Source organism: Chiloscyllium plagiosum, chromosome 25, assembly GCF_004010195.1.
Source record: "Chiloscyllium plagiosum isolate BGI_BamShark_2017 chromosome 25, ASM401019v2, whole genome shotgun sequence".
In the NCBI taxonomy this organism is placed as follows: Eukaryota; Metazoa; Chordata; class Chondrichthyes; order Orectolobiformes; family Hemiscylliidae; genus Chiloscyllium; species Chiloscyllium plagiosum.
The window spans coordinates 50,498,736-50,514,902 of NC_057734.1; the positions used below are offsets into that span (position 1 = coordinate 50,498,736).

General features: G+C 42.5%; 1 protein-coding gene across 5 annotated transcripts in view; it reads left to right on the forward strand.

Annotated features, from left to right (window-relative positions):
* The window catches only part of si:ch211-225b11.4 (thyroid adenoma-associated protein homolog), a 240,776-nt gene that overhangs the window by 124,589 nt on the left and 100,020 nt on the right, over positions 1-16,167 (forward strand). For all 5 annotated transcript variants that reach the window (XM_043716172.1, XM_043716174.1, XM_043716173.1 and 2 more), the window contains 2 exons: positions 4,376-4,542; positions 13,607-13,789. In XM_043716172.1, the coding sequence (XP_043572107.1) occupies positions 4,376-4,542; positions 13,607-13,789 (350 nt within the window). The remainder of the gene's footprint in view (positions 1-4,375; positions 4,543-13,606; positions 13,790-16,167) is intronic.

Genomic DNA, 16,167 nt, shown 5'->3' on the forward strand with positions numbered 1-16,167 from the left:
TGACAATCTCCAATAAGAGACAATGTAACCACTGCCCTTTGACATTTAATGGCATTACCACCACTGAATTCCCCCACTATCAACATCCTCAGGGTTACCATTGACCAGAAAGTCAAATGGACTCAACATATAAAAGCTACAAGGGCACGTCAGATGCTAGCAATACTGCTGTGAGTAACTCATCTCTTGACCCCCACATAACCATTTACGAGCGAAGTCAGGAATGTAATTGAATACTCCCTACAGGTTTGATGGGTGTAACTCCAACAGCACTCAAGAAGCTTGTCACCATCCAGAACAAAGCAACCCACTTGATTAGCACCATCTCCATGAACCTTTACCACATCCACTCCCTTTACCACTGATGCTCAGTAGCAGTAAGACATACTGCAGAAATTCACTAAAGATTCTTATACAGCACTTTGCAAATCCACAGCCACTTCTAGAAGGACAGGACGGCAGGTAAATGGGAGCATCACCATCTGCAAGTTCCCCTTCATGCGACTCACAATCCTGACTTGGAAATATATCATGGCTCCTTCATTGCCGCTGGGTCAAAATCCTGGAATTCCCTCCCTAATGGCATTGTGGGTCAACCACAGTGCAGCTCACCACCATCTTCTCAAGGGCAACCAGGGACAGGTAATAAATACAGGCTCATCCAGCGATGCCCATGTCCCATAGGAGAGCAGAAGAAAAGATAAGATTGTGGTTGATCTGATTGTATCTGCACATGTGCATTCCTGCCTACTCCTGATGACCTTTCACCCTGTTGCTTAGTACGAATTCGTCTACTTATGCCTTAAAAATATTCAAAGAGTCTGTTTCTGCCGTGTTTTATGGAGAGAGTTCAAAAGACTCATGACCCTCAGAGAAAACATTTTGTTTCAACGGTTTTAAACGAACGAATCCTTATTTTTAAACTGTAACACCACTTGCAGATTCTCTCACAAAAGGAAATATATTCTCACATTTGCCTTCCTAAGACCATTCAGAATTTTATATATTTCAATATTCTCTTCTGAATTTGAATGGATACAAGCCTATCCTGTCCAGCCTTGCCTCATGATACAACCCATCTGCCCCAACTGCCGACAAAGCATTCACAAACTTGCTTAAACATGGTGACCAATATTGTAAATTTTACTTTAGAAGTGGTGTCATCAATGGTCTATATTCCGTAAGCACTGTATTATTACAAAGGGCTACCATTTGGTCCATCATGCCCACACTGGCCTAATTATCTAGTCCACTCTATTATCTAATGCCAAACCATTGGTTTTCCCCCATATCCCTGCACACTATTGCTATCCAAAACAACAGCCGGCGAATGAATGTCTTGAATACTCTAATTGAAGCTACCTCCACCACATTTTCAGGCAGTTTATTCTAGACCCTAAAAACCCAGAGTGAATAATTTTTTTTCTCTCACATCACTTTTGCTTTATTGGCACATCACTTTTAAATCTGTGCCCTCTCATTTTTGCTTTTTTTCAATAAGCAGAAACAACTTCACCCTATCAATTCTGTCTAGCCTGCTCTTTTTCTCAACCAGATCTTCTCTCAGCCATCTTCTCTGCAGGGAAAATATTCCCAACTTCTTCAAACTATCCTCATAACATGAACTTCTCAATCCTGGAACCTTTATCCTCAATTGATTCTGCACTCTCCCCAGTGTATTCACATCTTTCCTATAATGTGGTGCCCACAACTGTACACAGTACTCCAGATGAGACCTAACGAGTACCTTGTACAAGTTCAACATCATCTGTCCGCTCTTATAGTCTATGTCTAATTAATAAAGTTGAGTACACTAGTACTCTAGCTCCTGTTCACTTGTTCTCTCTCTCTCTCTCTCTCTCACTCACTCTCACTCTCACTCTCTCTCTCTCTCTCTCTCACACACACACACACACACACACACACACACACACACACATACTGTACTAAGCCTCATGTGCCATGCACTCCCAACTTCTCACTGACCTTTGGAGTTCCACATTATCCTTCTAACAGTGTACAAATCTTTTAAACTGAGTGTATCTGAAAACTTTGAAATTTGTCCCTGCACACCAAGATCCAGATGGTTATGTTCAGATGAAGGTCATCCAATTGATGGTAGTTCATTTGGATTTCAGTGAAGCCTTTGACAAGGTCCCACATAGGAGACTTATCAAGAAGGCAAGTGCACTTGGGATACGGGATACTTTGATGAAGTGGATTCAAAATGGGCTTAGTTGTAGAAACAGAAGGTGATGACAGAAGGCTGCTTTAATGACTGAACAAAGTTAAAAATCACGCAGCACCAGGTTATAGTCCAACAGATTTATTTGGAAGTACACCCCAGTCTAACACCGGCACCTCCATGACATAGATGACTACGTAGGGTGTTGGATTAATAAATTTGTGGATGACACAAAGTTTGGTCAGGTGGTTAACAGTGAGGTTGCGAGTCTGGGCTACAAAAAGATATAAATGGTATGGTCAAGTGGGCAGAAAAGTGGTAGATGCAATTTAACCCTGAAATTACTCCTTTGGAAGAGCAAGGAAATATTCAATGAATGGCATGACACTAGGAAGTTCTTTGGAACAGAGGCACCTTGGAGTATTTGTCCATAGATGTCTGAAGGCCGAACACCATGTTAGTAGGGTGGTGAAGGTGTCATTGAAGGTGAAGTGTGTTGTGAGGCACAGGTCCAGAAGTTTGATTGTTAAGGAATTCCTTCAATTCACGCATAGGACGTGCAGATCTTTCCCCATTTATGTAATATGCTTCCTTTTTATTATTGGGTGTGATTGTTTACGTCCTTGGTGTGAAAGGAAGAGCTATTGTGGTTTTGAAACTTAATTCAGAGCAGGATTAGAGAGGTCTATATCGGAGTGGGCCAACCTTGATTTGAATTGAATTGAATTTATTGTCACGTGTACTGAGGCACAGTGAAAAACTTTGTCTTGTGAGCAGTACAGGCAGATCACAGAGTTAAGTAGCATAGATAAGTGAATAATAGGTAAATAGCAGCAAAAACAAAACACAGGTACAGGCGAATGTTAAGTGTTTGTGAGTCCATTCAGTATTCTAACAACAGTAGGGTAGAAACTGTTGCAAAACCGGCTGGTGCGAGTGTTCAGGCTTCTGTACCTTCTCCCCGATGGTAGAGGTTGTAGAAAAGCATTACCCAGGTTGGGATGGGTCTTTGAGAATGCTGGCGGCCTTTCCTTGACAGCGGGCCTGGTAGATGGATTCTATAGATGGGAGGTTGGCCTTTGTGATTGTTGACCACTCTTTGTAACCGTCTGGTTCACCACTCTTTGTAACCATCTCCGATCTTGCCATACCAGGTAGCGATGCATCCAGACAGAATGCTCTCAATGGTGCACCAAAAAAGTTGGCAAGGGTATTCGCCGTCATGCCACACGTCCTCAGCTGCCCGAGGAAGAAGAGATGTTGTTGGGCCTTTTTTAATCAGTACGTCCACATGAAGTGTCCAAGAAAGCTTGTTGTGGATGACCACTCCCAGGAGCTTGACACTGTCCACTCATTCCACCTCTGTGTTGGGGGGCATGAGTAACATCCTGGCGAAAGTCAATAATGTGTTCCTTGGTTTTGCTGGCATTGAGAGCTAGGTTGTTCTCTGCACCATTTTTCCAGATCTTCCACCTCCCGACTATGGTGGTGTCATCAGCGAAGTTGTAAATGGCATTAGTCTGGTATTTTGCGATGCGGTCATGGGTATACAGTGAGTATAGTAAGGGGCTGAGTACCAATCCCTGGGGGGCTCCAATGTTGAGTGTTAGGATGAAATATTGTCCCCAATCTTCACTGATTGTGGCCTGTGGGTCAGGAAACTGAGGATTCGGTTGCAGAGAGTGGGGCTTAGTCCGTGCCGAATTTAATTGTATTCATTACTCGCAATCTGAGAGAATAAGCATAAAACCTGTTCGAAGGACAAGCAGAATGCTGACTGTGGTATTTGGAGCAGGAGATCAGGAAGTGTAATGTGGTAGTTGTAAGGGATTCAAAAATTAGGCAACAGTAGAGCATCCTTTCTAAGTAGGAACTGGAGCCCGAGAAAGCTTGCTTTCTTGGTCCGAGGATCAGGGACATCTCCAACCAGCTTGGAAGGATAATAGAAAGGGACAGTCAGTCATTGTGATCTCTGCTGGAATCAGCAGCATAAGGAAGAATCGATGTGAAATCCTGTTTGCACAGTACCAGGAACTAGGAATTGAATTATAGGGCAGGGCCTCAAAAGCTGTGAATTTCTTGATTGTGTTCAGCGGAGCCAAAATTAGGATAATTGAATTTTTTCAGACAATGCATCAGCCAGTCAGAAGGTATCTTCAATGTTGGTTTTGCCTGTATCCTTCCTTCCAGGTCTGACATTTCAGTTTTGCTGGGCGTGGTTGCTCATGGGGAGGCCCCTGAAGATGTCTGCTCCCAACCATTGATCTTTGTAACTTACCTACATCAGCAGTTGGAGGAGCATTATAGAGTGGCTCGTGCAGATTTGCTGCAAGCTGCAAAGACCAAGCCACTACATGGTAAGGAGCTGCCTTTCAATTTGAATTGAATTGAATTAGCTTTATTGTCACATCTATTGAAATGAGTACAATGAACTATTTACAAGTCACCGCTTATGGCACTATATTAGGTACAAGATGCCTAGATACAGATTTCTCAGTTCAAGTTCTCAGGAAGAAAAACAGAAAAAGAAAGAAATAAAAGGTCCAGCATCATAACAGATTGTAGGAATAAATTAGAAAATAGTAACATGTTCAGAACAACAGTCCTTCCAACCCAGTCCACGCTAGCACTTAGTCTCTAGCCTGCATCGTGCCTTGACTCCAGACTGCGCGAGTCTTCACCTTGAGGCTGTTGAGGATAGAAGTCCACATCAGGCCAAAAGACCACCATGCTGGGACAAGAGATCACCATGCCAGGGCAGATTGTGAGGCAGGAAAGGAAGCTGCATGGGGAGTGGCAAAAGGACTCCTGGAGGAGGCCTTCAGGCCCTGTCCCTCCCCATGGTGGAGAAAGGACCTTGAGCTGTGGGCTCAATCATACCACTTACCCAGTTAGACAAAGCCTGAACATAACTGGTTATGGGGAATGATCTGCAAAGCCTTCACCTGGCGTTATGCTTCACCACTGGCTAAATTCTAAGAGTCTTAGTGGCATGGTTATCAGGACAAATTAGCTGTCCACATTTTTGTCATTCTCCTTACATTGGTAATATGCACAGTTGCTTAGAGTCATAGAAGTCTACAGTATGGAAACAGGCTCCATTAGCACAACTTGGCATGCCATCCAGTTTTTAACAATTAAACTAGTCCCATTTTCCTGTGTTTAGTCCATATCTGTCCATACTAACCCCATCCATGTATCTGTCTAAATGTTTCTTAAATGACAAAATCGTACTCACTTCCATCGTTATCCCGGCACCTCGTTCCAGACACTCACCATTCTGTGTGAAAATATTGCCCCTCTGGACCCTTTTGTATGTCTCCCCTCTCACCTTAAACCTATGCCCTCTAGTTTTATACTCTCCTACCATAAGGAAAAGCTGTTGGCTTATCTATGCCTCTCATGGTTTTATAGACCTCTAACAGGTCACCTCTCAGGCTCCTAAGCTCCAGGGAAAAAAGTCCCTGCCTATCCAACTTCCCTTCACAACACAAACCTTCCTAAACAGGTAACATCCTAGTAAATCTTTTCTAGACTCTTTCTAGTTTAATACTATCCTTTCTATAGTAGGACAACCAGAACTGTCTGCAGTACTCCAAATGTGACCTCACCATCATTTTGTACAGCTGCAGCAAGACATCTCAACTGCTATAGTCAGTGCTCTGAACAATGAAAACAAGCATGCTAAACGAAGCTCCTTGGATGCTGCCTGAACTGCTGTGCTCTTCCAGCACCACTAATCCAGAATCTGGTTTCCAGCATCTGCAGTCATTGTTTTTACCACCATGCTAAAAGCCTTCTTCATCACTCTATCTACCTGTGCCTCCACTTTCAAGTAGCTATGAACCTGTACCCCTAGGACTTGTCAAGAGGAAGAAGAAGGCTTGTGTGAGGATGAGACATGAAGGCTCAGTTAGGGGGCTTGAGAGTTATGAGTTAGCCAGAAAAGATCTAAAGAGAGGGCTAAGAAGAGCCAGGAGGGGACATGAGAAATTGTTGGCGGATAGGATCAAGGAAAACCCTAAGGCCTTCTATAGATCTATCAGGAATAAAAGAATGACTATTGTAAGATTAGGGCCAATCAAAAATAGTAGTGGAAAGTTGTGGAATCTGAGGACATTGGGAAGCCCTTAATGAATACTTTTTGTCAGTATTCCCATTAAGGGTAATGTTAGTGAGAATATGGAGATACAGGCTACAAGATAAGATGGGATTGAGGTTGATAACGAGGAGGTTTTAGCAATATTGGAAGATCTGAAAATAGATAAGACCCCTGGGCCGGATGGGATTTATCCTCAGATTCTCTGGGAAGCCAGGGAGCAGATTGCAGAGCCTTTGGCTTTGATCTTTATGTCATCATTGTCGACAGGAGTAGTGCCAGAAGACTGGAGGAGAGCAAATGTTGTTCCCTTGTTTAAGAAGGGGAGTCAGGACAACCCTGATAATTATAGACCAGTGAGCCTTACTTCAATTGTAGGTAAGATGCTGAAAAAGCTTATTTATAATCATCTGGAAAGGAGTAATTTGATTAGAGATAGTCAACACGGTTTTGTGAAGGGTAGGTCATGTCTCGCTAACCTTATTGAGCTCTTCGAGAAGATGACAAAACAGGTGGATGAAAGTAAAATGGTTGAAGTGGTGTATATGGATTTCAGTAAGGCATTTGATAAGGTTCCACACAATAGGCTACTGCACAAAGTACGGAGTTTCGGGATTGAAGGTGATTTAGTGATTTGGATCAGAAATCGGCTAGCTGAAAGAAGACAGCGGGTGGTGGTTGATGGGAAATGTTCATCCTGGAGCTCAGTGCCGCAAGGATCTGTTTTGGGGCCACTGCTGTTTGTCATTTTTATAAATGATCTGGAGGTGGGCGTGGAAGCATGGGTTGGTATATTTGCAGATGACAATAAGGTAGGCAGAGTTGTGGATAGTGCTGAAGGATGTTGTGGGTTACAGAGTGACGTAGATAAGATGCAGAACTGGGCTGAGAAGTGGCAAATGGAGTTTAATGTGGAAAAGTGTCAGGTAGTTCACTTTGGAAAAAATAACAGGAATACAGAGTACTGGGCTAATGGTAAAATTCTTAGCACTGTAAATGAACAGAGAGATCTCAGTGTCCAGGTGCATAATTCCCTGAAAGTTGCCACCCTGGTTGATAGGGTGGTTAAGAAGGCGTATGGTGTGTTGGCGTTTATTAGTAGGGGGATTGAATTTCAGAGCCACGAGGTCATGGTTCAGCTGTACAAGACACTGGTAAGGCCTCATCTGGAGTACTGCATACAGTTCTGGTCACCACATTAAAGGAAGGATGTGGTAGCTTTGGAAAGGGTTCAGAGGAGATTTACCACCATGTTGCCTGGTATGGGAGGAAGGTCTTACAAGGAAAGGCTGAGGAACTTGAGGTTGTTTTTAATGGAGAGAAGAAGATTGAGAGATGACTTAATCAAGACGTATAAGGTAATCAGAGGGTTAGATAAGGTGGAGAGTGACAGCGTTTTTCCTCAGATGGTGATGGCTAACACGAGGGGACATAGCTTTAAATTAAGGGTTGATAGATTTAGGATAGATATCAGGGTAGTTTCTTTACTCAGAGAGTAGTATGGGCATGGAACGGACTGCCTGCAACAGTAGTAGACTCACTAATGTTAAGGGCATTTAACTGGGCATTGGACATACATATGGATAATAATGGAAAGCTGTAGGTTAGATGGGCATCAGATTAATTTCACAGGTCAGCGCATCATCAAGGGCTGAAGGGTCTGTACTGCGCTGTAATGTTCTATGTTGTATGACTTTGTGCCATAACACTCTGTGGGAACGCTATGATTGACTATATAAATCCTGTCCTAGTTTGACCCACCAAAATGCAACACCTTGTATTTATCTAAATTAAACTCCATCTGCCATTCCTTAGCTCACTGGCCCAGTTAATCAAGGTCTTGCTGCATTCCCAGATTACCTTCTTCACTGTCCCCTATACCACCAATCGTGGTGTCATCTGTAAATTTACTACCGTACCTCCTAAATTCTCATCCAAATCGTTTATATAAATCATGAATAACAGTGGACCCAGCACTGATCCCTGTGGCACACTGCTGATCACAGGCCTGCAGTCTGAAAAGCAACCCTTTGCTATCTTCTTCCATCAAGCTAATTTTGTATCCAATTGGCTGGCTCTCTCTGGATCTGGAGAGATTTAACCTTACTCAACAACCTACCGTGTGGTACCTTGTCAAAGGCCTTGTTAAAGTCCATGTTAACAATGTATACCACACTGCCCTCATCTACTTTCCTGGTCACCCCATAAAAAAACTCAAAAATTTGTGAGACATGATTTTCCACGCACAAAGCCATGCTGACTATCCCAAATGAGTCCTTGCCTCTCCAAATGCCTGCAGATCCGGTCTCTCATAATCCCATCTAACAAGTTACTCTCCACAGATGTTAGGCTCACTGGTCTGTAGTTCCCAGGCATTTCCCTGCAGCCTTTCTTAAATAATGGCACAACATTAGTCACCCTCCAACCTTCAGGCACTTCACCGTTTGGCTGTTGATGACACAAATATCTTCACTAGAGGCCCAGCAATTCCCTCCCTAGCCTCCCACAAAGTCCTGGGATATGCATAATCAGATCCCGGGGATTTATCTACCTTAATGTATTTTAAGACTTCCAGCACTTCCTCTTCTGTAACATGGACTGTCTTCAAGACATCACTATTTATTTCCCCAAGTTCCTCAGCATCCATGCCTTTCTCGACAGTAAATACTGAAGAGAAATATTCATTTAGGATCTCACCCTGTCTTGTAGCTCCGCATATAGACAACCTTGTTGATCTTTAAGAGGCCGTATTCTCTCCCTAGTTACTCTTTTGCATTTGATGTACTTGCAGAATCTTTTTGAATTCTCCTTTACCTTATCTGTCTAAGCCATCTCATGTCCTCTTTTAGCCCTCCTGATTTCTCTCTTGAGTGTACTCTGATATCCTCTATGTTCCTCAAGGAATTCTCTTGATTCCAGCTGCGTTTGCAAGTCATATGCCTTCTCCTTTTTCATGACCAGGGATTAAGTAGCTCTAGTTATCCAGCATTCCCTACTCCTGCCAGCCTTATCCTTCACTCTAACAGGAACATGCTGGCCCTGAATCCTCATTAACTCACTTTTAAAAGCCGCCCATTTACCAGATGTCTATTTGTCTGCAAACAGCTTCCCCCAGTCAACTTTTGGAAGTCCCTGCCTAAGAACATCAACATTGGCCTTGTCCCAGTTTAGAACTTTAACTTATGGGCCACACCGACTCTTTCCCATAACTATTTTAAAACTAATGGAACTATGGTCCCTCGTCCCGAAGTGCTCCCCCACTAATACTTCCGTCACTTGTAGTGCCTGATTTCCCAAGAGGTCAAGTTTTGCCCCTTCTCTCATAAGGCCATTTACATACTGCATGAGAAATTCTTCCTGAAGACACTTAACAAATTTCTTTCCATCTAAGCCCTTAATACTATGGTGGTCCCAGTCAATGTTAGGAAAGTTAAAACCTGTTACTATTGCAATCCTAATATTCTTGCAGCTATAACACCATTAGACATAGGAGCAAAAATTAGACCATTCAGCCCATTAGGTCTTCTCCGGCATTCGATCATGGCTGATAAGTTTCTCAACCCCATTCTTCTGCTTTCTCCTGTAACCCTTGATACTCAAGAATCTATCTCAGTCGTACATAAATTCAGTGACCTGCCCTCTACAGCCTTCTGTGGCACTGAAGTCCATAGATTCACCACTCTCTGGCTGAAGAAGTTTCTTCTTATGTCTGTTCTAAAAGGTCTTCCCTTTACTCTAAGGCTATGCCCTTGGATCCTAATCTCTCCTCCCAATGAAACATCTTCCCACCATCTACTCTGTCCAGGTCATTCAGTATTCTATATGTTTTGATTAGATTGCCCCTCACCCTTGTAAACTCCACAGAGAATAAACCCTGAATCCTCAAATGCACCTCATATGTTAAGCTTAAAATTCCTGGGACCATTCTCGTGAACGTCCTCTGAACATGCACCAGGGCCAGTACATCCTTCCTGAGATATGGGGCCCAAAACTGTGTACAATACTCCAAATGTTGTCTGTTCAGAGCCTTAATAGAGCCTCAGAAGTACATCCCTGCTTTTACTTTCAAGTAAATGAATGCCATCAAAATAAATGCCATCATTGCATTTGCCTTCCTAACTAGTGACTCAACCTGCAAGTTTACCTTGAGAAAAGCCAGGCAAGTCTGTCATACACCTGACATGTGCCATGTAAATGATGGCTAAGCTTTAGAGAGATAGGTGGTGAATTACGTGCAGAATTTCCAGCCTGTGACCTGTTCTGGTAGCCACAGTATTTATATGGCTGACCCAGTTGAGTTTCTGGTCAATGGTGTTATATATGGTTGACTGGGGACAGACTGCCAAATCAATTCAGCCTCCCTATCTCTGTATTTGCAACACACTCAAATTACAATCATCAAAAGACCCTAAACATTGACCCCAATTGCTCCTCAGCACACCTTTTGAATAACCAATCTCAAGAAAACTTTGTGAATAATTGATACCAGATACCAGGTCTAGCTTAAAGAAAGTACTTTACTATTAATTAACAATAGAGTAATGTTATTGAAGCAAGTTAAACATTTAAAAAGCATCTGGATGGATAGCTAGTCAGCATAGATGAGTTGGTCTGTTTCTGAGCTGTACAACTCTGTGACTCTATAACAAAGTAATCTAATGAATATGATTAAAACTGGTAACCTTTGGTTTTAGCCTCATTCACACAAAAACCCAACAAGATAAACACTGTTAAAAAGATGCATGTTAACAAAGGGAAAATAACAAAACTAGCCAGACTACTGAAGCAGTTTCCACAATGCAATGCTTCATAAACAATAGCATTATCTCTTGACTGACTTTATGAAGACATTGATCATTGCCACCCTTTTCAATTCAAGCTGAAGATTCAGTAATACTTATTATTTAGTTTCTACTCTAAGCTTCCAATAGCTTGTAATGGGAGTTTGAGCAGTGAGCTTTCAAATCTTCATACTGACAACCAACAACCAAACTGCTGCTTTCAGAAATTCCCAATTCAAAAAAATTCAAAAGACTCCAGCCCCTCTGTCTGTTTAACCATCATGTTCCCCACGAGACTTGCTGGCACCATTTCAGAGCAAATTACTGCAGATGCTGGAACCTGTACTGAAAACAACAAATGCTGGAGATCACAGTGGGTTAGACAGCATCTACGGAGAGCGAGTTAACGTTTCAAGTCGAGCTGACTCCTCATCACTTCCCAGGTACTGACTTCATTAATGGCCAAATGTCTACGATAAGCACACTGCCACCACAGAGTTGAAGAGTCAATAAAGGTCTTTGATGAATCAACCTTCAGAGGTGGGTTCAAAAACAAACAGGCACAGATGAATTGAAGGGTCTGTTTCCGTGCTGTATGACTCTCTGACAAGCTGCTGTCCAAAGCTGCCCTTTCACTGTCATCTCATGGTTCACAGCACTAAGTGAAAAGTTTAAAATTCATGTAACACTATTGATTGTTGAGATGAGATGTTTAGATTACCTCTTGTTTGAAATGGTCATTGCTTGGTTCTTGCGACACACAGTATTTCCTTGCCACTTCACAACCGAGGCCTGCATGTTGTCCTGGTCTTGGTACATATGAACATGGACTGCTTCAGTACCTGAGGACTCGCAAATGGTGCTGAACATTGTTTACTGATGGCTGCACGACTAGGCTAACCAGGGAAGTTAAGGCTAGCATTAACTTGAATGATAACACACACAATTTGGCAAAGATTAGTGGTAAACTAGAAGATTGGGAAAGTTTTAAAAACCATCAGAATAAAACAAGTAAAAACAGGGGGAAAAATTAAGCATTGAGAGTGAACGTGCAAGTACTAACAAAATGGACAACAAGAGCATCTTTAAATATATAAAAAAGAAGAGAGAGGTCACAGTGAACATAAGCCCCTTGGAGAACAAGGCATGGGAAATGATAATGGGGAACCAGGAAATATCAGACGAGTTGAATATATAATTTGCATCAGTCTTCACAGTAGAAGATACTAATAGTATTCCAAAATTGCAAAATAGTAAGGAGCATAAGGAGGAGAGGAAATAAATAGAAAACTATCACTCGAAGAAAAAGTGCTGGGGAAACTAATGAGGCTAAAATTGGATAAGTCCCCTTAGACCAGGGGGATACATCATAGAATATTAAAGGAAGTAGCTACAGAGATATTAGGTGCACTGGTAGTAATCTTCCAAGAATGAGGTGTTGGGGATGACACGAAAAGTCTGCAGAGAGATGTAGGCAAGTTAATTGACAAATGGAATATAGTTTGGGAAATTGGAGGTTATGTACTTTAGCAAGAGGAATGGAGGAACTGAATATTATTAAAATAGAGAAAGACTGCAGTCAGCTGCAAGACTGGTGGTCCTTGTGCATGAATCTCAAAGAAGCTAACATGCAGGTTCAGCAGGTAATAGGAAAGGCAAATGGCAAGTTGGCCTTCATTTCAAAGAGAATAGGAGTGTAAAAATAGAGAAGTCATTAGAAGTTGTACTCATTATGGTTTGGGAGATTAAGAAGAGACTGATATGTGTTCTTGATAAGTATGGTGGCCTGTCACTTTGTCAGTCTAATCATGTGATGGCATCATTGAATATTTTGCAAGGCTAGATCAATGCCTTATGCAATCACATCAAAGTTCAAGGTGGAATCCTGGCTAGCCTCCCACTTTCTACCGTAAATAGATCTGAGCTTATCGAAAACTCTGTTGACCTTAATGTACCATGCGTCACTTTCTATTTCCCCTTATCACCCACAAACTACATTAGTCCCTAGGAAAGTAACACCTCAATTTTAAATTTCTCATTCAGTTCCTCTATGGCTTTATCCCTGTCTATCTGTACAATTATCTCCAGTTGTACAACCTTCTGAGATATTAATGTTCTTTTAATTGTGGCCTTTCATGCATCCCCAATTCCTCCAAAATTGGCGCCTGTGCTTTCAGCTGCCGAGGCCCCAGGTTTTGGAATTCCTTCCCTAAACTGCTTTGCTTCTTTAAGATGTTCCTCAGATCCCACTTCTTTCATTTGATTTAATATTTCCATAGGACACTTGGCATTAAGTACAATTTCACAATTCTTTTGTGAAACTTCTTAACGACACACAAAAGATGTTATATAAACGCAAGTTATTGTTGGGAAGTGGTGTTACAAATTCTACTCTATTACAATTGACCAAAAATTTAGTCCGCATGAAAAGTATTGTTACCAATTCTAACTAACTAAGGTGCTCAGTTATAATCTGTGAAGTATGAAGGCAAACTGGCTTCAGTTTGAATTGTACATGGTTATTATTTACTGTACTTGTAGGTTTGATAGTAGCACTGAGGAAATGTTTGACAGAGGTATCGGAAACCCGGAGTTCATTGTGGCTGCAATCTTTCAGAGCAAGGTGGAGGCTATTCATCAGTCAGCTCATGGACACCCTGATTAATATTAGCCACTTTCTTCTCGATACTTTGTCTGGGGCCCAATTCTCATGTCGGAGGCAAGGTAAGAATTATGATACTATTTTAATTTTAAGATTTCCTCCACGTGGTAATGTTGTGTTGGCAAAGATGGGCAGATATTGCCTTAGGGAAAAGCAGTCCTTGTGGACTGAAATGAGAAAATAGCTGTTTTTACAATAAAAGGATTGCTGGATGCTTTGAAAGCAACTAACCTGATGCTTATTGCAAGCGGCTTGTTGGAGCAGTGGTTGACGTGTGGTTGCAAATGAATCAGAGAATCCCTACAGTGTCGAAATAGGCCCTTTGGCCCAACAAGTCCACACCGACCCTCCGAAGACTAACCCACCCAGACCCATTCCCCTATCTTATGTTTACCCCTGACTAATGCACCTAACCTACACATTCCTGAACACTATGGGCAATTTAGCACGGACAATTCACCTAATCTGCACATCTTTGGATTGTGGGAAGAAACCAGAGCACCCAGAGGAAACCCATGCAGACACATGGAGAATGTGCAAACTCCACACAGATAGTTGCCAGAGGCTGGAATCAAACCTGGGTCCTTGGAACTTTGAGGCAGCAGTGCTAACCACTGAGTCACCATGCCGCCCCTTAACTGCCAGAGCATTAAGGGCTTAGATGGGGTAGAATTTGTTAAGTGCATTCAGGAAAGATTCCTCAAGCAGCATATAAATGGTCCTACTTGGGAGGGGGCAAAACCCAACCTACCCTTGGGAAGTAGGGCAGGACAAGTGAGGGAGCCGTTTGGAACTAGTGACTATAGATCTATTAATTTTAAAATAGTTATGGAGAGGGACAAAATTGGTCCACAGGTTCAAGTTCTAAATTGTGGCAAGGCAAATTTTGGTGGAATTAGACAGGTGCTTGCAGGGGTAAATTGGAGTAGTTTGCAGGCAAAAGGACCTCCGGCATGTGGAAGGCCTTTAAAAGTGAGATCATTGAGTTCAAGGTCTGTGAGAGTGACTGGGAAGGTTGGCAGGAATAGGGAACCCTGAATGATAGCTGAAAAATGTGTTGCTGGAAAAGCGCAGCAGGTCAGGCAGCATCCAAGGAGCAGGAGAATCGATGTTTTCGGGCATAAGCGCTTCTTCAGGAATCCAACCCTGGATGATAACAGATATTGAGGCTTTGACCAGAGGAAAAAAGGTGGTATGGCTCAGGTACAGGCACTTGGGATCAAGGGAACCTTGTATATAGGGGATACAGGATTTTACTGAAGATGGAAATCAGGAGGGCAAAAAGGGGGCACGAGATCGCCTTGACTGAGAAGATTAGGGTGAATCCAAAGAGGTTCTTTAAATATATTAAAGGAAAAAGAATAACTAGAGACAGAATAGGACCCCTCAAGGCCAAAGTGGACATGTATGTGTGAAACCGCAGGAAATGGGCGAGGTCCCCAATGAATATTTCTCCTCTGTGTTTACCATGGAGAAAGATGTGAAGACTTGGGAACTTGGGGAAATTAGTGATGATATCTTGGGGACAGTCCATATCACAGTAGAGGAGGTGTTGGATGTGTTAGAATGTGTGAAAGTGGATAAGTCTCCTGGTCCTGACCACATAGATCCAAAAACACTGCAAGAGGCTAGAGGAGAAATTGTAGGTGCCCTGGCTAATATCATTGCATCATCGTTAGCCATGGGTGAGATCTTGGAAGACTGGAGGATAGCAAATGTTGTGCCCTTATTCAAAAAGGGCTGCAAAGAAAGACCTGGAACTATAGAACAGTAAGCCTAACATTGGTGGTAGGTAAGTTACTTGAGAAGATTCTGAGAGATAAGGTATACAAGCATTTGGAAAGACAGGGTTTGATGAGGAATAGTCAGCATGGCTTTGTGCATGGGAGATGCTGCCTCACAAATTTGTTAGAGCTCTTTGATGAAGTGACCAGGAAGGTTGACAAGGGCAGGGGGTAGACGTTGTCAGTATGAATTTCAGTAAGTCCTTTGATAAAGTTCCACATGGTAGTCTGCTCTGGACGGTTGGATCGCATGGAACCCGGGAGAAATGACAAATTGGATACACAATTGGCTTGATGGTAGGACGCAGAGGGTAATAGTGGAATGATGCTTGTCGGGCTGGAGGCCTGTGACTGGTGGAGTGTCTCAGGGGCCGATGCTGGGCCAATTGCTGTGTGTCATCTCTATCAATGATTTGGATGAGAATGTACAATTCATGATTAGTAAGTTTGCAGATGACACTAAAATAGGCATGGACAGTGAGAAAGGGTCTGAGTTATAGGGAGAGGCTGGACAAGCTAGGACTTTCTTCTTTAGAGCGTAGAAGACTGAGGGTGATCTTATAGAAGTGTATAAGATCATGAGAGGCATGGATCAGGTGAATGTACTCAGTCCTTTTCCCAGGGTTGGGGAATCATAGACCAGAGGGCATCAGAGG